Consider the following 26,873-nt stretch of genomic DNA (forward strand, 5'->3'; position numbering starts at 1 on the left):
AACAAAAGGCTATGCCATTGGAATGAATCATCATACCTAACTTTGATCAAGTCCGGTGTGATTATAATATAATATATATTATCAAATTTAGGACGTGATAATTTCATTGGATGAAATTAATTTAATAAATAAAAATAAAATATTTTTATTAGCGTATCATCTGTTATGTCATAACTTTAGACACATAACATTTATCACATCATCATTTATATACATATAACATATGTCACATAATAATTTTAGACATATCGCATATGTCACATAATTACTTATGTACATGTTACAGTGCACTGACATGGCTTGTTTGTTGGTCAACCAACAATTTCATTTGAAAAATTATCATTTTGATCCAAAAATAATAAAACATCAATAGCTAAAGTGCTTAAAAAATTAAGGTTAAAGTAACTATCAATCTAACAATAAGATTAAATTTTTGACATTATGTTATATATTTTTATTAGACGCCACCTTGTAGACCTTTTTTAGACTAAATGAATGTTGAAGACCCTCTAATTGTTAATTCCACCCAAATAAAGGTACATTGGTCTACAATGCTCTAGAAGAGGCACAACATAGAGAACCTTATTCCACCTCTTTCAAATTTTAGTTGTCCATTTTGTAGTGTCTCAACCATTGGATGTAAGAGGTCTAAGTTTATAAATAAAGATTATCCCTGTTATTTGGTAGATGGACGAATATACTATATATCTTGCTAAGGGAGGTTTTTTTCATTCTATCCATGTTTTAATATTTTATTCTGATTTTTATTTTTTATTTTTTATTTTTTATTTTTTGATCGAATAACTTTTTTATATTTTTCATCTCAATTGGAAGATACTTTTTTTTTTTCAAGTTCGAGTTCGCAATACGTGGGAAAAAGTTGGAAGGTACTATGTACTTTCAGGGGATGCTTTCATTAGGAGAAACAACACAGGTGGTAGAGTCGTTCTCCAAAACATAAAGACAATGCCATCCAAAACGTAAAGACAATGCCATAGACTTTATCATGTTTGTGTTATCACGTAGTAAGGAGCCTCCCGATATATAAGTAAGTTATTAATATAACCCCTAGACTAGGCTTAGACGTTACGGCTGAATCTTGGAGATCACACTAACGATAACTTATAAAAACACAACCCTTTTAAAGAATATAAACAATATTGAAGTAGTTTAAAAATAAGAAAACATTAGTTAAAAAATACTAATAAATCAATAATAATAAATATTCATATCTAATGAAATAATGCATGATAAATCATGCAATTCAAAGTCCCAAAATATCATCTGAAGAGTTTGTATACAATTTTTTTTTTCATAATCTGATAAAAGAGTTTAAAATATCATAAAGTTCGATAAAATAATGATGTGAACAAATAGATATGTCGCTAACGATCCTCCAAGTACCATAATGTTCTTAATGGTCAAGTGAATTTGAAAGTAAAAAAAACTAAAGGGTGAGCTATAAAACTCAATGTGTCCTCTAAGTGTGGAACAAACATCACAAAACATAACAAACAATTAGTTCATGACAACGGTACTTTAGACATGGTATATTCACACATCATCGAACATAATATGCATGTAATGCAAATCTCTCACTCATTTACATCGTCATATGACTACCCGGTAATTGGACATTACCATCATGTAAGGATGCACCAACCTGTAATACGATAATTGGGATTACCATCCGTTATGGATGCACCAACCTGTAATACGGTAATAGGAATTACCATCCGCTAAGGATGCACCAGCCTGAAATACGGTAATTGGAATTATCATCCGCTAAGGATGCACCGGCCTATCATACGGTAATTGAGGTTAACGTCCACTAAGGATGCACTAGCCTGTAATATGGTAATTGGGATTACCATCCAATAAGGATGCACCATCCTGTAAGTCGATAATTGGAATTACCATCCGATAAGAATGCATCAGCCTGTATTTCAATTATTCGATTACTTTTCCTCTTCACAAGCCCAACCCAATGCTTCATACATGAAGAATGTCATAACAATATATATCGGTAATTCATACATATACATAATACGATAACAATAATAAATAAACAATAAAAACATGCATCTATTCTCTACTCTTGCTCACATACAACATATACACATACATGCATACACACATAACATACCATCGATACCCATACATAAACACACCTAAATCATTCACACACAAGATTTGTAGCACAAGTCGAGGAACACACCTTTATCAAGATAAAAACTCAAGTTAAGCTATATATTTCCCACACTCGGCATCAGCAGGTCCTGCAGTATTAAAACGCGCAACGCTAATCAAATAGTTAGAATCTAACTAAATAGGACGAGACAAATCCAGGTTTACTAATGATCGCTCAGGTGAAGTCGGGTCACCTAAATACACAAGTCAACCAGTCACCGACTTGGAAGCTTCCTAAAAGTTACAAATGTACTAGTATCGATGTATCCTAAACTCTTAATCTCAAACTCAGGACAACATATTGGAACCTGATCGTTTACTCATACCAAATATTAATAAAATATTATTAGGACTATTAATGTTAGTATTCGATGTACCTAGTTAAACTGCACTAACAAATGAACAGATGAAATTAACGTAACCTACGTGGATGGGTTAAGATGCAGACAATATAAAGCTTCGGCTTAAATCAAGCGTAGGAAAAGTGACATCGAGTTTTCAAACAAATAACAACGAAACGATGACTCAACTAGGCATGCGGTTTGTAAACTGTTCCATGGATGATTTAATAGAAAAGAGAATTGTGTTGCTGGAATCCTAAAAGTTTGGTATGAATATAAATATAAACAAGTTAGGTGAGAAAAATATATAGTCGAATCATTGTAGCAGAAATACAATATTAGTTTTCTAGGTAAACGAATCAAATAATGATTAAAACAAACAAATGAATTAATGAAACTATAAATGTTAAAAGAAATGTTTTAAAACATGGCTCCTGAAAATGGTGGTCAGCCTTACCGTGATTTGGCGACAATTGTTAATTGTTTTCTTGCCCTGCCATCAGATCCAAAAAAAAAATAGCCAAATCGGTGGGAGTTACAAAGAATAAGGGTTACAGCTTTCGATGGAAACGATAAAGATATGGTTTTTAAAGTAAATTAGGGAAACAAATAAGAAGTAAAATAAAAGAAAATCCATTAATAATAATAAAATAGGGAAGAGGCCGTGACTGAAGCCTAAACCCATGGGTATTAGAATCTTAAATTCTTAAAATGGGTAAATCACTCTAAACACCATTAATCTTTTATAATTAATGAAAATGACCAATAATTTCTCCAAAACTCATTTTGATCCTTAAATTAGCTAAATAAATTTAGCTCCAAAATTGGGTTATGACAATTAAATTTAAAATTTTAAACTTAAAAAATATTATTTTATTTTTTCTAATATCAATTAATCGTAGGGAGGTATTCAAAAAGATTGATACTAAATTTGATGGTTGTACATTTGAGTGGATACTAAGGGAACAAAACAACTTTGTCGATGTTGCGGCAAACGGAGCAAGATGTGGACATGATAGGGCAAGGATTTAGTCAAAGTTGAATGAGGCTAGAAAAGAGAGGAGGAGGAGGAGATAATTATACTTATTGTATAGATATAATATTTTGATTATTAAATTTATTATTATAATTTATATTTTTTGTATAATAATTTTTTATATTATTATTAATTATTTTAAATATCTTTAATTGATTATTATTATTATTATGAGAATAATAATAAAATAAGATAAGTATAGAGTTTAATAAATATTCATGAGATGAAAAAGTTAATGAGATTCAACATAAATTCATGTGTAATTGTTGAAAATAAATATTGGATCGACTCGTTTTGAGATTAATACGTTGGTCAATGTCATATATTAATCTTCAACGGTTATGTCATTAAATTCTTATACCTGAAATTTCTATAATTCTCAACATAACATTATGCTTTGATATGGTCAAACGTTGTCTTTAATCGTACGATTATAAAAGTTATGCTTGAACATGACCAAAATAATGTTGCGTGATGTGAGTGCTTAAGATGAAATTTATATCTTTTATCATAAAAGAGATATCTTAGGCCCCCTCGATGATGATTGAGACTAAGAAATGCATGATTGTGCTCAAATGAATTGATGAAGATCAATGCCATTTGTTTAGTCAGTCCAATTGGACATCGAGAAATTGAAGATAGAACGATATAAGGCTGACAATTTTCATGCCTTATATTCTTTCAAGATATCATGAGTGTAATACTCTAATTTTGTCCGAAAATTAAAATTAGATTGAAGACACTTGAGAATTATTTTGAAGATGGTGCATCGATTGGCTCAAGTGGCACTGGTGACATGAACGAAAAAGAATTCTGTCCGAATTTCCACGTACCGGAGCAATCCCGAGCTACCCCACATCAAGCGTAACTGTCATCCTCTCTCCACTCAGCACCCGTATTAAGCTTAACCCACTGAGAGGGCGGGGGTACCCAACGAGAAGGACCACGAGGAATAGAGGAACAGTGATCGAAACCATTTTTTTCTCCTCGAAAGCTTGGATAGTCAATTGAACAAGCCGCCTGCTTCGATCAATTATTGACCATTTCCTTCCATAAGAATATCAAACACCTTAGCATTACATGTGAGCCATAAAGTCCAAATAGTCGCAGCAAACATGGGATCCCAATTGACAGCATGCTTCGCAAAAATATGTTTTAAGAAAAATTGATGCGGAACTAGTATTCTGACAATCGTTCGTCATCTGTTCGTGTGTGGATACTTGTAGAGGGTGGTCGTTTTCAGAAAAACAACACCTTTGACACAGAAGGATTGACGAAACAACCAAATTAAGATAATTTTTCTAATGTCAGTTTATCGTTAATATGTTTTGTATGAGATCCTGAAAATTTTGAGGCTTATTTATAAAATATTACATTTCCGATAATGATCAGATCATCTCCTCAAATTCCAACAATATTATGAAATCTTAACTACAATATATTTTTTCTTGAAGAAATTGTTAAGCTTGTTATTAGTTATATTCATCTATGTTTTTTGAGTTTATTTAAATCTAGACATAAAATGAAAGTAAAATGGGGTGAGGGGAGCCTCGTTAGAGAAGTTAATTAGTAATTCAAAGTTCATGTTCTTTCCTTACCAGCTTTACTTTCAGTAGTAAAAGAGAAAGAGCCGTCATTAATTATTACAAAAGTTGAATATTTAAAGGGTAAACTACTAAGTATACCATTGAATTTTAATATACATATATCAATTTTATCACAAAACTAATCAACGATATTATTTTAACGTTAAATCTAAATTTGAACTTCACTTATATTATTAAATTGTTAAAGTTTAACCGCATCATAACGTGAAAATGACGTAAGTAAGGTTGTTCATGGACAGTTACGAGATTTTTTTAACCATAACCTAACCGTTAACGGTTCATTTACAGGTTAACTTGTTATAATTATTTTTCAAAAATAACATAACATGAACATTTTAAAGTTCCATAATTCATACTATAAAAATATGCAACACTAAACACATGTTCACATTATAGCAAGTATGTACATCTCCCAAAAAGAATAGCCTCCATTGGTTAATGGTCCATTAACTAAGATCATATGCTTTTTACTGTTTTCTTTTAACTAGAATAGGATAAGAAAACTTCCCGATCTTCATAAAATGTTGGTAATATGGGGGATCAATGGTTGAGAAAGGATCAATGGTTGATAAAGGCATATCAATCTCGAAAGATGAATCAAATGAGCTTCATTGCATTCTCCCCATAAGATGATTGATTGATGATGACGGTGTCATGATTCTATTAGTATATTGAAGACAACTTTCAAGCAACAAATGCTTTATTTGTCATCGTCATTGTACACAGAAATGCCACTTATACCAAACAATCTAAACAATTTTTCTACCATCAAACATCTTCGGAACATCCGAAGTTGCATTAAGAATCTAGTACGATAAGAAGCACACAGTTTACGTATAACTTGAAACTTTCAAAAATTATAATGGTGCTTCAAGTGATATGAGAATCGCTCTCAATTCACCTCATATATCAGCTTTATCAGCTTTCTTATCAAGTCTTGATGTACCTGAGCTTGATGACTCGCCCATTGAATCAGGAGAAGCAGCAACTTGGGATGAAGCTCTCTTCAGGGAAGTTGGCAGCCCTGATATTTCCTAAACAATTGGAAAAAGCTTTTGTCAATTATCTTGGCAGAAATTTGGCCCTTGATATTGAACCCTTTACTCTTCATATGCATGGCAGGTGAGTTCACATGACAATATTCATGGTAGCTAATGCAACCACTACAAAACATCATTTCAAAGGCATATAATAGATATTATTGTAACCTTTTTTTCAAGTTACCTTCATCAAATGCAGCCTCAGATCACAAGGTCGGACTTGGTTTCCTATGCATGCCATTGCAAATTTTGAATATTGAAACAGTACATCGGCAGCGGCTTGTTTTTTCTCTTCAGTCTGACATACAAGATATTATGATAAACAAAATGAAGTAGGTCAAAACAGCTTTCCGTCAAGGAGGAGATTAAAACACAACCACACACTCCTAGAGTCTGACCGGTTAGCATAAGTCATTATGTAAAAGATACTAAAAGAAGAAACATAATTCCAACTTCGATTAGGAGTACTAACACCATCACATGGAGACAAACTTGCACACTGATTTTGTGTTTACAAATGAATTGAGAGGACGAGAAAAAGGTATAACCCTTATTTTATTGATCCGCATATATAATCATATCTGTTCCACAACTCGGATCTAGCTGATGGATCATCCCATGCTTTAGGAATGATTCCGTAATCGGAACACCATATCCTTCCTAGTGAACCAATAAGAGATAGCAGATGCAGCTATGGCTCTCAAAATAAAGATACGCAAAGTTGGAAACCAATCTGCCAAAATCAATTTCATAAATCCATTAGCTAGAAAGTCTCTCCCCCCCCCCCCCAACAAAAAAAATCCTTGTTTCAACCTCAGATGAGTCTCTTTCTTCCAAGTGATCGAACATACTATGATTCCAGAGTAGAAGAAAATGAAATGAATTTGAAATGCTGAAATTGTCTTGATCCACAAAATATTGATAGAAGAGCAACACTTAGAACTTCTAATTTACGCTGCTCCCTATCAGAATAACTTCACAGCACAGAGAATTGCTAATGATTTTTCACATTCTAAACCTAGAAAACAATTGCCCAGAAGAACCAATCAAATTAAATACATGGAAACTAATTTTCAACAGAAGCCAAAGCTGAAAAGAGGCATATTTTACATGAAAATTAGCAATTAAAACGTGGTTATAAGAAGGAATAATTGATGCCCAGTTGCAGAGACTATTTAGAAATTAAAGTAGGTAGAGCTTAATACAAGAAGGCGAGAAGAGAGGGTATCAGAATCTCTTTCTTTAATCGAAAACTAGTAACAATAGGATTGATATCATGAACGGAAGGGATTCAACCAAGGGTTGCATCAACTAATGACTTCATTATTAAATATTATATTAACCGTAAAATAATTGAAACAAGTAGGAGTACCTCGTAATCTTCTTTCATGCTTTGCATTTGACTTCTCTGGAGTTTCGATTTCTCCTCTTTATTTCATTATTGGATCTTGCTTTCCAGTTTTCGTTTCTAGATGGAACGTTAAATTGAATTAAAAAAATAGTTACTAAAATATTTTATAAAATTAAACAAAACTGGCCTATTAGCTCAGTTGGTTAGAGCGTCGTGCTAATAACGCGAAAGTCGCAGGGTTCGAGACCTGCATGGGCCACTTTCATCTTTTTTTTCTTTATGAACCATAAAACCGAAGAAAGATCGCCTTAGATAGTAGCTGGGTAATCTACAGTGCATTAGAATAAGAGGTCAAAAACACGTTCTTAGTTGTCTTTTAGAAGTGTTTTATAGCAATTAATATTTGCAACAGCAAGTCTCATCCATCTGAATTGTATTGACAATTTTACTTTAACATAGAAACATTTTACAAATGGCTTTAACTAATCAATTATTCAACTTCAAAAGTGAAATAAATCAACCAAAAAAAAAGGCAACAATGGTAAATAAATTTATGATTTGTATAATGAATCTCCAACAGGTGAATGGAAGTTCGAGGGTGAGTACAAAAAGGGGGGGGGGGAGAACCCTAAAAAGAACAAAGGAGAGATGTAAAAAGAGGTCAAACAGCTGATGCTTCACTTGTTCATTGGAGGGGCTTTCTTTGCAGCCTCTGCAGCTTCCTTCTCAGCTTCAATCTCGGCTGCAATGGCATCAATTTCAGCTTCATCAAGCTGCCGCAGGCTATGCTCTTTTGTCATCACAGCAACTTCAATATTCTTTCCCCCACTCTCAACAACCTCCATGCAAGAGACACGGATAAAGACGAGTAGTCATTATTTGACATAAAACATGCACTTTTACCATGTTAGTAAGCCATGTAATCAACTACATGCATATGTTATGTTCAGAGGAGTGGTAGCAAAAAGCATAATCCCAACTAATTCAGACAAGTAAATCTCTGACGCAGTTTTCCATAATGTAGCACCGAGTGCATAATTATTACATGAAATAACATTTTTTACTGCCCTCGTGCTTCCGAATAGCCCTGCAGTCAATGAAATGATTACTGCATGATATGGCACAAAGAATACTTAAAAACAATTTCTTTCTTGAGTGCCTATGCTCCAAACTAAAGCACTAATGAAAAGATTACTCTCTGGGGGAAATATAAATAGCAATATCATATAAGTTCCACTTCATTTCGCTGCACTTAATAATTTTCATTAAGGTATGTTCCATTTTCTAGAGACACATGTTGATAAATCATGTGACTTCTATAAGGCTTACAAATCCATGAATGATCTTAAAACATATGATGCATAAGCTACGAAGGAGAATGGCTTCAAGTTAAAGATAGCTTTTATTCATATATCTGTGGCTTAAACAACTGACAAGTGAGAAGCAGCAGAATTTGTATCATCGAATTCATCAAGGCTTTGCTTGCTAGACTGGAAAGAAAATTGAAAGGGCAGAAAACTAGATGGGTATAAAAGTGAAAAGATGGAAAATTAAATTTTCCTTTCCATTGATGTGCTTGGTAGGATGGATCAAAAAAATGAAAGAAAATGCACTTTCCTTTCCAATCATTGCTTGGTAGAGTTGAAAAATGAGAGTAAAAGAAAATAAGTTTTGAAAAATACATATTTTGAACTACATCACCTCTCACATTTTCCCTCAGCTTTTCCTTCCAAATTGGAGTGGCTTGTTTTTACATATAAGGATGGAAAATGATCACCCCTCTCACTTCCTTTCCTGCCAAGCACACTTGAAATTTATTTTCCTTCCACTTCTCCACTCTCCTTCCATCTTTCCACTCAACCAAGAAAAGCCTAAATGACAACTGACCAGAGATCAAGGAACAACAACACTAGAAAACAAAGTAAAAGTTAACAAAAGAAGAACAAGGCAACGGAACTTACCTCAAGCAATGCACGAATTGCAAGCTTGATGGTTTCTTGTCCAGAGGTTTCCTTATAGTTCTTCTCTAGGAACTCCCTAATCAAGTTAGAGTTTCTCCCGGTGGCATTAGCTTTCCAAGCTGAAAATGTCCCTGATCTGTCTGATATAGTGATGGTACACCGGAGTATGGATCAAAGCCCACAATCAGAGTTGAGAGACCAAACGGCCTAACACCTCCACTTTGAGTGTACTTCTGCTGAAGACCTGCAATGTATCGAGTAAGATACTCAACAGTACCTGGATCTTCGACAGTCAGCCTGTGGCTTTGACATTCAATCCGAGCCCTATTTATGAGGACATGGGCATCGGCTTTGAGCCCAGCACATGCCAATGCAATGTGATTATCCAAGTTTACAATCTTCCTAACCGATCAACACAATAATAGTAAAAGGGTAAAACACAACCCAATTTGAAGAAATTAAAGAACTCAACGATTTTCCTAATACAAGTTCTTTTTAATCATAAAATTACTGAAGTTTTCAGTTTCCACATCATCAATAAAATCTTGTCGGTATCCTTACTTGGGCCAGAAGTTCATGTCTTTTTACATGATAAAGATAAAACTTAAGCTAAATAATGATGTAACCCTTTTATTTACAAATCAATAAAACCCAAAACCTAAATTTATGCCGTTCTAAACATAAACAGTCCATTTTTAAGAGACAAAATGGAAATAAGTAAGTGGAGAGAAAGAATAGTAAAGAAAACCTGGAGTCCTGGAGCTGGGCAGCGGATTTTTTCTCGACGCCAAGAACGACGATGTCGGTGCCGCGGACGCCGACGGCGGCATTACTTTACGAACGGCTTCGAGGGCGTACTCCACTTGGAACAAATGGCCGTCCGGCGAGAACACAGTAATCGCTCTGTCGTACCTCGCCATTTTCTTCTACTCGTTGATTTGTTTTTGCTTTTGCTATTCAGGACCTGTCTTTGGGCTATATTGCCTTTACATAGACAAGAAGTTAGACTAGGAAGATTCAAAATGAAAACAGGGATAATTATGTTTTCCTTTAAAAATATGATAAACTATTTAATTAATCATCCCCTATCCTCAAATTTCTATTTTAATTATCAAACTGTTTTTTTTTTTCAAAACAATATTTACTGTTATGTTTCGCGTTGTGGATAATATTACTTGTAGTGATACGATTGTGACATTTAGGAAGATTTTAGTAATATGAAGATTAAATTATCTCGTTTATCTAAGTTAGGGTAAAACTTGGATTCAAATGGAAATCACTTTTAGATTTTTCAAGAAAGAGATGGAGAATATGCTCTCGAGGTGGGGAATTGTTCGTCGAAATGAAGAGTTTTTTTTTTTGAATTTGGACTTTTCTTTGAATTCGAGTTTACTTGTCTTAAACTCCTCGCACTTTCAGAATTTGTATCAAGGTGAATATTATTAGAGTTTTTATAATTTTAATTTTATTTAAATCATACTTTTTAATAATGATCATTGATAAAAGTAAAAAAAAAACCTAATTTGAGTATATTTTTACTAAGCAAATTTCTATTGTAATCAAATAATTATCCATATAATTAGATACTAGGAGTAGGGTTGAAAGTCAAGTCGATTCCACAAATCCTCTTATATCATTCTATGTTCGACATTAGCAAAATAAAAAAGAAATTACATGTGATTTTTTTTCGTAAAGGATTTTTTAAGTAAAATCTTGATATCTCTTGTACTTGTGCTATCATTATATTTGCAGTTATCTTATAATACAATACTTCGAAATTTTCGTTGTGCTTTGTTTTTCATCAGCCGCAAGGATCAAGGTTCAATGTGATGTATTTCATCTTCAGCATCAAAACTTTCATCGTTATTACGGGCATCCACATGGTCATAATCAGGACTGTAATCATCCTCGGAGTAATAGCTATGTGGAGCCTTCAACTTGTTGCCTTTAAACGAAGATGGTGAGTATTGCATTGCATAGGCCTCTTGATGATGCTGAGACGGTGATGCTGAATCTTTATCTGATGTGGTTCTCAGCCCATAGCGGCTAGTGCCAACGCCGTGGCCTTTGCTTAGCTCGGTTCCCATGGAGTCCAAAGACGAGGTTGAGGGTGATTCCCTGACTGAATTTGAGGCACTCTGCTTTTCCTGCACTCTTCTTTTCCATTTGGATAGCGATCGTCTCACATTTTCAGAAACTAATCCACTTTTGAACTTCGAACCCATCTAAGTAGCATTGAAGGACCCAACATTTGAGAAATATAAAGAAAGATGAAGATTATGACTATGAAGCATAAGCATTCAATGGCCTAACCTGTGTAACTATAACATAGAGTGGGAATGTTATGTAGCTACACCAGCACTGGGAGATTATACTGCATGAACCAGCAGAAATATACACCATAAGATTGTTGATGAAATAACTAAAAAAAAAAACAAATGCAGAGAGCCTAACACTATTGAAATTTCATGATTACCCGAATGCCAAACGAGTCACAAGGAAGGCACGGTTCTCCATGAAGCAAGAAGGATCCTTAATTTCCCACTGAAAGCAACGACTCAGAATCAGAACCATAAAATGGCATAAAAACCAGGGAAAAAAAATCTTGTTCTATCTAAGTTTGTTTGGAACTAATGAAAGAATTAAGGAAGATGATAAAGTATCAGTTTACAAATGGCTGCCACATTGCTATTCAAAATGAGGATCATTGTAAAAGTCTTACCAGTGACCAAAGGAATGAAGCCATCTCAAATGCATTCTGTTAGCAAGAATGCATGTTAATGGACCAAAAATCGAATTTTGTAGTACAATTTAAAGCCACATAAAATGTTATCTGTATCGGTATACTCACTTGAAAAGAAATAAGTTGTATCAAACGTAAGAGAAGCCGGGGCCTTCCGAACCAAAAGAGTTCATCCCTCAGATTAAATTTATGGAAACCCTCAGATGGACTATTTTGCATGTTTTCGACGGCCAATTTTACGACAACGCGGTGCAGTTTTGTCCCAATTAGCAGAATCAACTTTTACATGCATCAACAATGGAAGAAAACGCAGAAACAAGGAAGAAAATCAGGAATGCGTTAGTTTCCATAAGAATAGAAGCCCGATGCATCGATGAAGACATACAATGGCAGGAAGGAACGAAAGCCAAAAGTAAATATGGGTTCCTGGCAAAAGAAAATGAATCCTTCAGAAGTTGACTTCATGACAACATCAAGCAAGAAATACAATTGATAATTAATGAAAAAGGGAAGCATTGATGATGCATGAATATAGACTTGCATGTGTTTCTGAGGTCATTACAAGCAATTACAGGTAGTTGTCAACAGAGAAAAAGGTGGAAATTGCAGAAAGCTTCATTTAGTCGAGGCCTCAAATCGCCATTCGGTTTCCATGGATGTCAAGAAAACCTCAAGGCTCAAGGGACATCAAAGTTCTCTTCATGACAATTTGGTTTAATTGATTTTAGCTTCAAAAGATCTCACAATACGAAAAACACAATATTATGTAGCTAAAATGGTGTCTTAGCCTACATGCATCAGCGGAGTGCAATCCAATGTTAATTCTTTTCCTAAAAGACACTCGTCTCCAGTTCATATAATATATTCATAAGGTACAAACTACAATGTGTCCGATACGTAAACGGACACAAACCCGAGTTTGGGTAACAGAGGTGAAAACACCGCAATAGCCAAGCTAATGTGCCTAATGGATCAATTTCACAGCACACAGAAAATTACCGTGGAAGTCAAGAAAGACGCACAATATGCAATAAATCCAGAAGGGCACGCTGCAATAGAAATCCAATATAACCAAATCAATCTGTAGGTATTGAAGGAGAAATACCAATACAAATCATGCATCTATAAATTCGAAGTGGTTACTAGTGTGCATAGCAGAGTAGATACAATACCTAATGCCAACTATATCGCGGAATTCGTCTTCCATGCTTCGTACCATATAATTATGGAAATCATATGTCAAAGGCAGCTCATGGGTCTAGGAAGAGTGAAAGTAAAAAGGAAATTAGTATTTAACTATACAAATCTAACCACATGCCAATCTCTTTCGCACTCTATTGGAAAGTAAATATGTTGGGACAGAACACATTGTATGTCCCATTACATGCGTCGTGAAGGGGAACGCTGAGATTATGGCTTGGGACTATGGCAGTTGCTTATAACAGTATATAGTAAACCTCAAGTTGAACCTAGTGGACATACTGTAATGAACCCCAAGCGCAAAGCCATATAGTCAGCTTGGTTTATAGAACTCCAGAACTGGCGGCTGAAGCAAAGCTGCAAGAATATGAAAAACCACAGTCACCTTTTGTGTATGATAATGAAAAACCATATACAAGTGCTAGGCAAAAGATGGCAGGTAGATCTCAAGAAGGTATACCAGCCAAACAAGAACTCCATGTTGGCTCCATGGATGGGAAACATTGTGCGCAATGAAAGTACTCTGTCGCCTAATTTTCAAACTGGATTCGACTGTTGGTGAAGATTCTAGATTTAAAGTGTTAATGTAATAGGGCTGAGATTGATACTCTATCATAGTACGAATAACTAATGAAAAACGAATAGGATTAGAAGTGCAGGGACAGCTAGAAACGTTGCACCTTGTAAAGGTTGAGCGGCAGATGCCTTGGCATGATTCTCCCATGCTCTCCAGCTATATATCTGCAAAAACTAGACTGTAATCTACTGCTTTCTTGGCAAATATTAAGAGCCAAATCAAGGCGGTTATTAGGATTTGTATCATCAAGGTTAAGGTGATACATTAACCTTGATCATAGCTAATGCGATGGCGATAAATGTGTAAGAAACATGGGTGACACCGAGCAAGAATATAAAATGGTGAAGCTGCTCAAGGCTTTCATATGAAGCAAAAGAATCTTTGCCCTGCATGCCATTTGCAAATGTAAAATGAAATTCAATAAGACTAGAAAGACTTGACAGGGTATGCAGAGCATCAAAGTGGTCAGGCATCTCAAAACTATAATCAAAATGGCCTCAAGTGAGGGTACCTCAGGACAGTAGTCATGCGGCTCATGCCGCCTATGAGCAGCAGCCTCAAGCTCTCTGGCAACCGTGCTGTTCAACCTCACGCTGTACTTTGAACTTAAAACAAACATCTGTTGCAAATTGATCCGATTGTGTTGCTTTGGGCAGGGATAGAATCGGCTATTCAGGGAGGATGATTTGATGCAAATTTTAGCAAAAAATTCAATCCAATGGCCCATCAATAACGAAAGAACCCCAAAAAGCATCAATTCTGCTCACAGATAATAACACTGATAACGCTTGTGACAATGAAACCATAACATAAAAATCAATCTGAAACAAAAGTTTACCATCTTCAATCTTCTCCAAGGCTGCGAGCACAGATTTCCTCTTAGTCTTTTCCAGCCACTATAAAATGAAAAAAAAAAGATGGAAAATCAAATACATTGAAAATATTGAAACATGATGAGAGATGAAAGATGTGTTCTTTACACGCCCAAATCTTTTCAAAGAGTGATGAACCAGGAAACCGAATGCAACCATAACAGTGATCACAGTTGCAAGAGCCCAAGTTGGGGTTTCTTCCAAGGATTTCCCTTCTCTAAGCACAGGCTCTCCTTTCTCCATTCCCTATCTTTCTTCTTCTTCTTCTTCTTCTTCTTCAGAGCATTGAATAGATTGAGCAATTAACAAACACGGAATGGGGTTTTCAATAAATATAGCAGAGATTTGATGGTGTAGGTTGGGCTGTGCCATGAAATTGAGACCGTTCAGGTGAAGAAAAATTAAGAACACGTGCATGAGTCATTGAAGTTGTTTACAAGACTGGTTACTTGGGAGTTGTTATTTGTACATTTGGAAAGCGCAACGTGACTTTGTCTTTTCACTTGCACCATTTTCTGAGGGAGGTTCTTTGGTGTAAATATCATAAAAAAAGAATATGAAAATGGTGGTTTGGACCGGATTTTATGCACAAATTCAGCACATTATTCACTTGTTTTTAAGATTTATGGACAGAGGGAGAGACGGAACTTCTTTCAAATATTGTGACAATTACCTATGACAGGGATTTGTGTATTTATTTATAGTTGTTTTGTGTGCTGATCATTAAATCATCATGAGACGAACACACAGAATCTACAAAGTTACTAGTCTTTCACAGAAGCAGTTTTTTTAAGGAATAATCATTAAATTCCAATGGCGTCCGAGATTACATATTTTTAATCCATTCAGGCTCATAACGGATTGGGGTTCGACAAAATTGAGCTATAAAATTAAAGCTCTACGTTTCATGAAAAATTAAGTAACAGAAATGGTTAGTAATGAATTTAGTTAAATATTGATTTCGCCTTACTCTACTCCCTACTTGGTCCATCACTACGCCGGGGGGGGGGGAAATAACGACACTCATACATAGCAGAACCAATGGCATGGTGCCACGTCATCTCTGAAATTAAATTGCAACCTAACTAACATCTATCTTCTTCTCGTTGTCGGGACTCTGTACCTCAACTGTCAGCCAATTACCACTCCTCCATAGCGTCATGATAAGATAATTTTATAATGAATATCATACATTTATATAAATTATTAATATTATATATGAATATGTACTCTCAATGTAAATAGATTAGAATATTTAAAAAAAATCATTATAAAAGTAATAATACGTAAGGAGAGGAGGAGAAAATTAGCATGCAACATTTATTATAGAATTTTCCATCATAATGTTATTTTCTTATCCTTTTACCATTCTAATTGGCCGACAATGACATTCCATGTACTTTCCTCTTTCTTCTTCGTTAATTACAACAAAATTATTATTCTTCGTTATGTTACCAAGATACAAAACACACAAATGGTCAACAAATATATATGATTAAAAACTCAGTTAATATTTTTTCTCTAGACAGTAATTATTCATAAAAAAGAGTAAATTATATGTTTAATAGTGAAATTATTATTTTTATTCCGTTTTAGTATCTAAATTTTATTTTTTAAAATTATCATAATGTTTAATTTAGGTTTCGATTATGTACTCACCATTAAAAAATTTAACAAAACCACTGACATGACATTTTTTTTTATTTTTTCAATGATGACATGACACTGTCATCATTATTTTATGATGATACGTCAATATTATTGTTAAATTTTTAATAACAAGTTATCAAACTGAAACTTAAACTAAACATTAGGTGTGATTTAAAAAAAATTAATACCAAAACGAAACAAAATCAATAGTTTAATTATTAAACGTGTAATTTATCAAGAAAAAAACACACATGGTGAATCGCTATCATGAAAGGCAACCGACCATTTTGGTTTTGGCTTTTAAAATTTTCGGCAATTTTCGACTAAACCGAAGTACAATTTAAAAGGATTTCATACCGGCGGATCGGAGCCTTCGGTTGAAAATTAGATGGGAAGATGACTCCGCCGGATCAGTTTAATGGATGGAAGTAGCTTTAGTTGGGTATCATCACCAACAATTTTACCGGCTCTACATCAAACTGCATCGTCTCGGACTTTTGGTTGGTAGGGCGCAGAATCAAAATTCGGATAGCTACGGATGGCGTTCGCAAGTGGAAAACATATCGAAACATGAAATTAGGAAGAAATCAAAACGTGCACCAACCCTGCTGTTCCTCTTCATCCGTCGAAGGAGGACGGAACAAAGCTCGGCATCGATACAACAATTTGGATAAAGATTCTTATCATAGCAGTTAAGGAGAGATGGTAAGCAAAATATGTCCATTGTAGGTCAACCACACACACACACAAAATAGCAAGCACACAAGTCAAGTGTAGGTCGGCTTAGGTACTAATTTAAGGTTGAGATTCAACACAAGTTTCAAAAAACGAACAAGCCTGTAACAGTTTCAGCAGGATACAGGAATCATATTTATGCTTTACAATTTACATATGCTTTTATGCTATTGGAATTGCAAATATGTCCATTGTTGAACAAGCAATCTAGATTTTTTCAAATGCCGTTACCTGTAATACTTAAAACTATGTATGTACTTAGTTAACTGAATGCTGAACATGAAATCAAAGAGGATAAGCAATGCCCGGCATTAAATTTACCAACCAACCAATCTTAATATCATGACAAACATGATGGTACATGCAAAATGTCCGATTTTACATCATCAACAATGGGACATAACAGCAGTCACTATAATTCCTTTCAGTGAAATAATAACTATATATGATTTCATATTTACAATAGCTTAAAGTTCAGATTAAAATGGAAAAAACAATAGCATAAAATGGAAAATATAGGCATGCCTGTTAAAGAGTATATAACTCTACAATGTTGAAACTCAATGAGCAAAACCGGATCTGCATACATACATACAACTAAGGCCTTTGCTCATTAACCTCGGAAAATGTGGTTTTGGTTATCATATCGAGTTTGCATACAGGGCAAAATGTCCCCCACTTAGTCAGCCATGACTCCACACAGCTTGAATGAAAATCTGCAAGCAACTATCATGTTGATTAGCTAATATCTGTAAGTATAGAAACAAGAATTCAAATAAAAATGATTGACGAAACGACATTAGAATGTGATATAAATATTCATCTGTTTACAAACTGCAATTTATCTACCTTTTTCCTATTGCCGATGATAGGAACAGATTCATTTCTAAGTAGAATGGTTGAAATATGTGCATTACTGCAAAAACGACAATGCATGCTTTGATACAACTATAGCTCTATGGATTTAAATGTTTCCTCTATATCATTCTTTCTCATATTTTTAATCTGTGCAGATCTTTACACTTTACCATGAAGGAACTTACCATAAACTAAACATAGTATATCTTTCCACTATCTACATATGAAGTAATTGCCCAACTCAATGAAAAGTCGAGCTAACCCGTCAAAGCAAAAAAAAAAAAATCCTTGCATGGTTGTAGTTAAAACAATGATATAAACAAGAAAACAAGCACTGCAAATCTAACATTAAAGGCTACAGCTAAGCCACATGAGCAAATCCTACCGTGTTGACAAGGAAGAATTTTAAGAATTTCCCCATCCTTATAATCCTCAAGGCATATTGCACAAGTTTCTCCAGTATGGCAATGACTCAAACGAGCAGAACTAAACATTACACGAGGAAGAGCTTCAACTATCTTCCTATCCACGCTTTTAACTAATTTTTTTCTTCGCCAATTCGACAAAATTCTGGGAGGAATCATGGCTGTCACCAGGAAAACTGCTATAACGACAAGTGATAGGAAGCATATGGCAAAAACTGTCAATGGATTCACATTTGGCTGCAAATAAATGCAGCATTCCTCTTTTTCTCCTGTAGCATGATCTTTCAAAAATTCACCAGCAGATTTTGAAACAAAAACCGCCAAAACTTTGATTCCCTTAGGGTTCACCGTCACTTCAAACAACAATATACCTCAGTAATAATTCTCCAAATTATACTAATAATACTAAATTCTATAATGAAGGAAAAAACATAAAGCAAATTCACTTACTGTATACTAAATTGTTAATATCTTTGTCATCGTAAACAATTGCAGCAGAAAAACCACCGCTTTGAGCTTTTTCGAATTTTTTCGTCGAAAGAACAATTGCCTCTAATTATCAAAGCAAACCTTGTGGAGTCAGTTTTGTTGGACCCGAATTCATTACGGAGCGGTGTACAAGCATCCAATGGATCAGCTACTTCAGTTGCACCGCAAAGGGCCGTGCTATTCCCACGAACTAAACCAAAAAAAAAGAGTTAACTTTCTTTTTTAAAAAAGTTTTTAAAAAATTAGACTTTTTGCAAAAATTTTAGTTCAAAGTAGAGCATATAAACAGAATAGGGGCTGCCCAGAATAAGCTTACTCGTTTGTTCTGTTAAGTTTTCTTACGTTTTCCGAGTTAACAAACAGGGAATACAAAAAGAAAAGTTACCGAATTTGGCGGGAAGGTCGGGAAAGGCAATGGAGAAGGGCTCCAATACAACGATAGCGGAAGAAAACTCAATGAAATAAGCAATAAATAATGATCGTAAGCAAAATCCAAGCACACTTTCTCTCATTGCTATCTTCAATTCTTTTCTTTTATTTTTTTTCTTCAACTTTCGGATAAACAGTGGAAAATAAAAGTACGGGAGACTGGCCGCTGCACATAGAGGGTGTCGATTCAGTATTGATAATGCGGTGCCTGCCTTGCTGTTTGTGAACGGTTTATTATTATGGGTTTAGTCCCTCCATAACTTTAAAATTTTATATTTCATCCCTTTTACTTTAATTTGACATTATTTATTCCTCCACTTTTGTAATGTTATTAATGAGTTCAAATTGGTAATATTTTTAGTTAATTTCATTGAAGTGATATCTTCGATGGATATTTGATTTGGATTTGATAATATTCAATTTGATTTGATTTGATCTGATTCGATTAAATTAAGTTTTTATTTTAAATAAATTGGGTATGGATCAGGTTGAATTTCTTTAAAAGCGTGATCAGATAGATTCAGATTTGGATTTAGAAACTCCATCTGATATAATATTATAATAATCACTTATATATTTAGAGATAATTATAATAATATCCCTTTTTATATTATTTTTCAATTAGATCCTTATTTTACCTAATATATATATATATATATATATATATATATATATATTTAAGTCGGGTTTAATCAGACACTGATTTTAACCTGAAAAATCAGGTCAAGTTTTGAATCGGGTGAGGTCCTCTTAATTTTGAGTCAGGTTAGATATAGGTGAAAGAATTTAATTTTCGAGTCATATTCGGGTAGGTCAAAAACTCAATCTAGTCCGACCCATAATCACCCTTAATCTTAAAAGTTTTTACTATTATTTGATAACATATTTAGAATTATATGAAAAAATAATCAATTATGTATTTAGCTAATAATAATATAAATGTAAAATCATTTTAAGAAAATCATTTTAAGTATGTTTTTAATTTGATTTGAATAATAATATTATAAAAATAGAACAATCAAATTATGTTAAATCAAAATTAGAATCATTAAATTATAATTTTTAATATAATATAGGGACTAAAATCAGAGTTACACCATATATTTATTGGCACCAACCAACACCAACCTGATAGCTTCAATTTGGCCATTGGGAAACTCGTGACCTTGCCTTGTCATATAAATATAAAGCTATAATAATAAATTTAATCATTATTATTTATTTTATTTATCCATCATGATAATTTTTGCTTTTATTTTTTAAAAATAAATAAATAAGTTGTTAAACTTTATACAATTATTTAAATCTTTGAACTTTTTGAACAATTTACCACATCATATGTTATCACCATGAACTATTATAGGGAGATTGTGATAATCAATGATGATTTTTTTTAGTCAAATGATTAATTTGAGGTTTTTTTTCTCTATTTAAAAGTTACATTAAGTATGAAATAAATTTAAAACTCGTTAATATTTTTTTAAAAATTAAAGAAAAGAAAATTGCAAAATATATATATTTATGAAACAAAATGATTTGCATAGAGCGTGTATTTTATCAAAATATGAGTGGACAAACATATACAATCTGGATTTTGTGTTTCTTTTTCAAGTTGAATTGGGAAATTGAGAGACTACAGCAACAGAGAGATGATCACAACAAAACCAAATTGGATAGGGGAAAATGGTTTGATCTTTGTTGAGTCTCCGGTAGCCAAATTCGCTAGCCATTCACTGTCCAGTGCAGGCTCCTTCATTGGTTCCGGGTCCGATCCCGATTCATCGGTTGATCCGGTTGTATTTGGAGAAGGATCGTTTGAAGATTTCAAACTGCATCACAAAATTAATGCCATATTAAGTACGCATGCAACTATGAAACTTTTAGAAGTTTAACGAATTAAAATTATAAACATTGATGATTTTGGGAATTTACCTTGGAGCATTGGGACAGAAAGTGATGGTATAATCAGCCCCAGTGCATGTGAAAGTGCTAGTGGCATCATCAAAGGCGTAGCTATAGGATTTGGGGCAAGCTGACTTGAACACTAGTGAATCGTCGACGGTTTACAGGCTGCCGGGTTGTTGTAGGCACCGCTACAACAATACTCCGGGTTGCCGAAGGCATCACATGCGCTCTTGCAGGCGTCGCCGCCATCAATTTTCAGTTCAGACGGGCACTTTTTATTCAAATCGGTCACGCAACCGGTAGTGGCGCACACTCCCGACCCTCCATTTCCTTCCACAATCATAGGCAGATTATAACCGTCAACCAGGCTCACATCATAGAAGTCCTGCGATCCAGAACCAAGTGTAAACTCAGCTAAGGTGGCTGGTGGGATGGCGCCAGCTCCATTGCATTCGACTTCACCGGAGCCGCAGTCGCCTGTAGCGCATGAACCATGGCCAGAGTCATCGAAGCTGCAGCCTGTTCTTCCCCAGAAGCGACCGGCCCAACCTGTAGGGGCTTGGAAGGAACGAGAGCCGCCTTTTCTAAGTTCAAAGCCTGTACTTCCCAGTTTTAGACTCCCCGGATTAGCTAGAACTCCAGGCCATACGGTGTACTCGCATTTGTTGACGAATGTGAAGGTAGCAGCCATAGCACCTGCAAAATGGAAAAAGAGAAACTCTGTGTCAATTGTCAAATTAGTCGTCTACTTACGAAAATGCGAATAACCCCACTTCTAACAAAGCATATATTCTCATTACCTTTAAGAAAAACGATGAGAACGAAGCTCAAGAACGTGATTAAAGAAGGGTGATGACAAGCCATGGGGAAAATGAATGATTCAATTCACAGGTTTATGATTTCTTCCACTTATCTAAAATGGAATGATGTGATTGAAAAATAGAAGCAAAACACTACAGTTTTTCTCTATATTTCACTCCTTTCTGGGGAAAAAAAGAGTGGATGTAAGAAGGCAAAGTTGAGTGGTGGTGGTGGTGGTGGGGGAATCTAATCATCTGCTCTACAGCACCTATTTATAAAGGGACATCCATTGAATAAACAAGCAACATACATATGCTCAATCACCGACACACTTTCATTTGTTTGCTTCTTTGGCCCCTCTTACCTACCAATCACTGTTAAGGCCTTGTTTTTTTACTAAAAAAATGAGAGTATAATTCCAGATAGTATTAGGAAAACACTACTTTTTCATTTATTATTTTCACTGTACACTTATTGAGGATTTAAGGTCCAAATTCAGTCCTTCACCAACCACTCATCTCTTATATTCCATAATAATGCTGTTATTATGGCATCATTGAAGAAGATTACATAGAATCTTAACCTGGCATTCCAAGTAGTCAAAGTTGCTTTCGAAAGAGGAGGCAAAGCACATGTTAATTGAGTGGATGCTATGTATTGCCATTCACCAGGCTTGATCACTTGTAATTTTTAACAGTAAACCTGGTCATTATCAGAGTCCAGCAATTCCACATGGACAACGCTGACTGTCAATACCTACCTCTATATCTGTCCATTGGTTAATGCACACGGAGGTTTAAAATATTAGTAGCTATTGAAAGATAACAGTAAGTATAATGATCGTATGATAAAGCAAACATTAAAATTTTAAAATAATCGTTTTTTCTTGACTTCATTCATCAATATATGAGTTTAATAGTAGCTCATTATATATGCATATTAACAAAAATTGTTCAAACCAATTTAATTGATGTAATTAATGATTCTCGATCGAATTATTAATCATAATTAATATTATTACGATTTTCTTTTAATCTCGAACCACAATTTAGTCTCCAAAATTTTATTAACAACTTCTTTCAAAAGTACTCTATCCAAGTGGTCAAGTGAAAAGGAGATGATGTGCACTAAATGCCAAAAGATGTGATGCGAAAAACCACAGAAAAAGCAGTATTTATGTAATGAATTTTCTCAATGAAAGGTATTTTCAGTTCAAATTCTGATTTTGGTCCCTCTAATTTAGTATAATTCGAGATTTAGTTCCTATACTTAATTAATTTGACATAATATGTTTCTTTTAATTTATAATGTCATTAGTTAATCCAAATTGTTAGAATATCATTAGTTAATCCAAATTGTTAGAATATCATGACCAACGCATTGATATGTTTAGTGGTAATTTGTCCTAAAATATCATTCAACACAAAAAGAAAACCCATATCAGTAAAAATTAGAAGGAATTCTTTATATATAATTTAACATTTACTTAAAGGTAGCAATGTAATTGTGAGATTAATATATTTCTATAATGATTTTGACTTTCACTAACAATTAAGCGACCGAGCAATCAAAATTAAGCACTTATCCAAATGGGCAAGGTCTAATCTAATTTAATCAATCCCCCTTTTCCAATTTTGGTAGGTTTCTATAATTAGGGGTGCGCATTCGATCGAGTTGAGTTAAAAAATTTCGAGTTATTCGAGTTGACGAGTCGTATTTTGTAACTTTTACTTAACTTAAAATTTTTTAAGTCGAGTTTAAGAAATTCGAGTCGAGTTATTGGAGTTTCTATACAAATTTTATTATAATTATTTATAGTAGCATGATAAGGATTGATTCTCAATTTTCTCTAACCATACTATAATATTAATTAATATATCAAATAAAATCTAAAATTATAAAATATATTTAGAATATTATATTTTAAAGAAGATATTTTGAGGTTAAAGTATTGATGAGAGTATAAAAGAGTAGAGGAATTGATGGAAAGAAATAATTTGCAAACAATTGTAGTCAAAAGATTAAATTGAGTAAAATGCAAGATTAATGGACTAAATAAACAAAGTATATTTTTAGTGAAAAACAGGAATTGAAGTTACATATGTAATCTATAGTGGTATAGGAACATGTGGTTCAAATTTGGTAAAAAAAATGAACTTAAAATGAAGGATGAATTGAATAAATAAGGAAATAATGAAAAGTTGATGGACTAAATTAAAAAATGTCATGAAAAAGAGGAATTGAAAGCACATGGGTATTTATGATTTATGAGTATATGGTTTAAATTTGGTAAAAAAAAAATGGACTTAAAATGAAGAAGGAATTGAAATAATAAGTAAATAAGGGACTAAATCTTAAAATTGTCAAAATAATCAACAAATATTTTTTTTGAATAACTCAAAATTTATAAATTTCAACTCGACTCGAACTCGAAAACTGAATTGATAATTTGAGTTGACTTGAATAACTCGAAATTGAAAAAAAAAAATCAATTTTTCAAATCGAGTCGAGTCAAGTTTTATTCACCCCTATATATAATGTTCTCTTGTCGTCAAGTTTTGTTTGTAAATAACCATGGCAAATGTGCCTCGGCCGTGTCGGCTATGAAATCTCTATTCTTGAACTCAGTTGAACTTAGGCTTTGATAAAATCAAGAGAAGGGTTTCACACGTCTCTTAAAAACAATGTTCATCGTATCCAGTGGTGCATCCACAGTTTCCTAAATTGAGCAGGTATGCATCCTGAATTTTAAATTTTCTTCAGTTAATTATTTATTTTACTGTTAGTGTTTACTCTGAAATTTTATTTTTTTTCTACTAGATTCAAAATTTTGTATATCTATCTTTGAAAATATTTCTAAACATGAAGTAGCAGATCAATATAAGATGATAACCTGATCATAATCAAATGTATAAGCAGACTAGGGTTCCTTTTACTCCCATCACCATCATGGGACCTCCATAGATGTGCGTTACGTCGTGTAGATAAGGCTTTTTTCTCATTTCTTCCTTCTGCAAACCTATCGTTCTTTAATAAAGTTGTTTACTGTGTCAAGCTTTTCCACTATGGTGACCTTGATAGTAAAAGGGAAAGAAAAACATTCTTTGTGATAGGTTGCTTCGAATCTTTATTGGTTAAGCCATCTCCTCCTTTATATCACCTTTTTCTAATCGCAAAAGACTGTATCATGGAAAGAAGGGAAGTGGAAATCACATGGAAGTTAGCATAATTAAAGAGCACATAATATTATTATATGCACAAGAGACGTGAAAACGATGAACTTTGGTTACAAAATAAATTTGAGGGATTGAAGGTCAAACATATTGAGATGGCCTTTGGCTCTAGGGTTATCAAGATATGGTGCGTTTCATTGGCTAGGTTGAAGATTGAAAATGCATTTTTCCCCTTCTCCTGCTGGTGCTGCTGCTTTTTTCCTTGAGAAATTCTTAACTTTTTCACAAATTCTGTCGGAGGATGACATCAGTAACTTTATTGAAAACTAAAAGCTTCAATGCATTCACATCCGATCTTTTATAAAGTTTAATGCCTTATGCTTTCTTCAAATCAACAAAACTTAAATTTTTTTACTCGATTCGATCACTTTTAATCGATATATCTATAATTTTTGCCTGGATTTGAAGGAAAAAATAGTACCCAAGATGTATTATCCTAGAATTTGAACAAGCGGAGTTAACTTTTTCCAACTTGGTTAGATAGACAAGGTGAGGTGGAAATCAGCCCAATATAGGTAGGTCTAATTGCAGTTCAATTAATATGGACTTCATCATCTTTAATGAGATCAGGGAGGAAGTCGAAACTTTAGAGGGTAAAATATAAATAATAAAAATAAAATAAGGTTAGTCTATTCGTTAGATCATTAATATAAAATTTTAAATTGAGGATAAAATTTAATTTATTTTGGTATATCCATTAGTATCTAACTTGTTAATCGATTAATTAATTTGGATAAGATATTATAGAGGCGAGGGTGATTTTTCTAACTGAGTTTGCTCCATTCACAAGTATCAGAATTCAAACTCCTGGCCTAACTTACGGGATTTAATATCTCATCCCACTAGACCTACTAGTTATTAATAGTTTTTAATTTATTTAATGTTAGAAATTGATAGGGATTTAAATTAAAAAAATGATAGTTCAGGATTTAACTTGCTTAAAGGAACCTAAAATATTATTGGACAAAAAATAGAACTAGGATTTAATTTATGTAGTTTTAAAATTAACAATATTTGAAAATCAATTAATTTCAAAATAATTAAGAGGATAACATTTAATTTATTTAATTTTAAAATTTGGTGAGGTATAAAAATAAGGAAAAATATATTTAGTTTCATTTACCTTACTAAAGTTTCATTTGTAACAAATAGGGTTTAATTTGGTGATGAAATAGGATTTTTATTTTCCCTACTAAAGTTTTAAAAGTAATAAATTGATCATTAACGTTATCGATTTGTACCAAAATGTTACTCCACTGTCATTCTATTTAATTGATGATGTGAAAATATTAATAAAAATGTTAATATTTAGTTTTATCCCTAAAGTACTGCTAAAATATCAAATAAGTACCATTGAGTAATGATTTTATATTCAATTTACCCCTAAATGCTTTTTAATTTTCGTTTTTCCCAAACATCCTACCACCTCC

General features: G+C 33.6%; 2 protein-coding genes, 1 non-coding gene and 3 pseudogenes across 3 annotated transcripts; 1 reads left to right on the forward strand and 5 right to left on the reverse strand.

Moving 5' to 3' along the window:
• Positions 1-5,769: 5,769 nt before the first annotated feature.
• On the reverse strand, positions 5,770-7,656 carry LOC120196435. Its single transcript, XM_039198242.1, has 3 exons — positions 7,587-7,656; positions 6,399-6,512; positions 5,770-6,208 (listed from the first exon to the last, which is right to left on the reverse strand). Exons 1-3 carry the CDS (start codon positions 7,611-7,613, stop codon positions 6,077-6,079), a joined length of 273 nt encoding a protein of 90 aa, XP_039054173.1. The 5' UTR covers positions 7,614-7,656; the 3' UTR covers positions 5,770-6,076.
• Positions 7,657-7,749: 93 nt separating this feature from the next.
• On the forward strand, positions 7,750-7,824 carry TRNAI-AAU. The gene has a single exon. It is a non-coding gene; the product is annotated as a tRNA-Ile (tRNA).
• A 324-nt stretch (positions 7,825-8,148) lies between these two features.
• Positions 8,149-10,481, reverse strand: LOC120196612 (annotated as a pseudogene).
• An 836-nt stretch (positions 10,482-11,317) lies between these two features.
• Positions 11,318-15,300, reverse strand: LOC120196486 (MLO-like protein 4). Its single transcript, XM_039198291.1, has 15 exons — positions 15,027-15,300; positions 14,885-14,942; positions 14,558-14,805; positions 14,316-14,432; positions 14,150-14,210; positions 13,930-14,036; positions 13,752-13,826; positions 13,442-13,527; positions 13,269-13,318; positions 12,655-12,695; positions 12,378-12,548; positions 12,249-12,284; positions 12,003-12,070; positions 11,840-11,900; positions 11,318-11,751 (listed from the first exon to the last, which is right to left on the reverse strand). Exons 1-15 carry the CDS (start codon positions 15,159-15,161, stop codon positions 11,341-11,343), a joined length of 1,725 nt encoding a protein of 574 aa, XP_039054222.1. The 5' UTR covers positions 15,162-15,300; the 3' UTR covers positions 11,318-11,340.
• Positions 15,301-17,836: 2,536 nt separating this feature from the next.
• On the reverse strand, positions 17,837-19,626 carry LOC120196664 (annotated as a pseudogene).
• Positions 19,627-21,055: 1,429 nt separating this feature from the next.
• On the reverse strand, positions 21,056-22,437 carry LOC120196433 (annotated as a pseudogene).
• Between the last annotated feature and the right edge of the window lie 4,436 nt (positions 22,438-26,873).

Source organism: Hibiscus syriacus, unplaced genomic scaffold (genome assembly GCF_006381635.1).
Source record: "Hibiscus syriacus cultivar Baekdansim isolate YM2019G1 unplaced genomic scaffold, ASM638163v2 tig00117034_pilon, whole genome shotgun sequence".
In the NCBI taxonomy this organism is placed as follows: Eukaryota; Viridiplantae; Streptophyta; class Magnoliopsida; order Malvales; family Malvaceae; genus Hibiscus; species Hibiscus syriacus.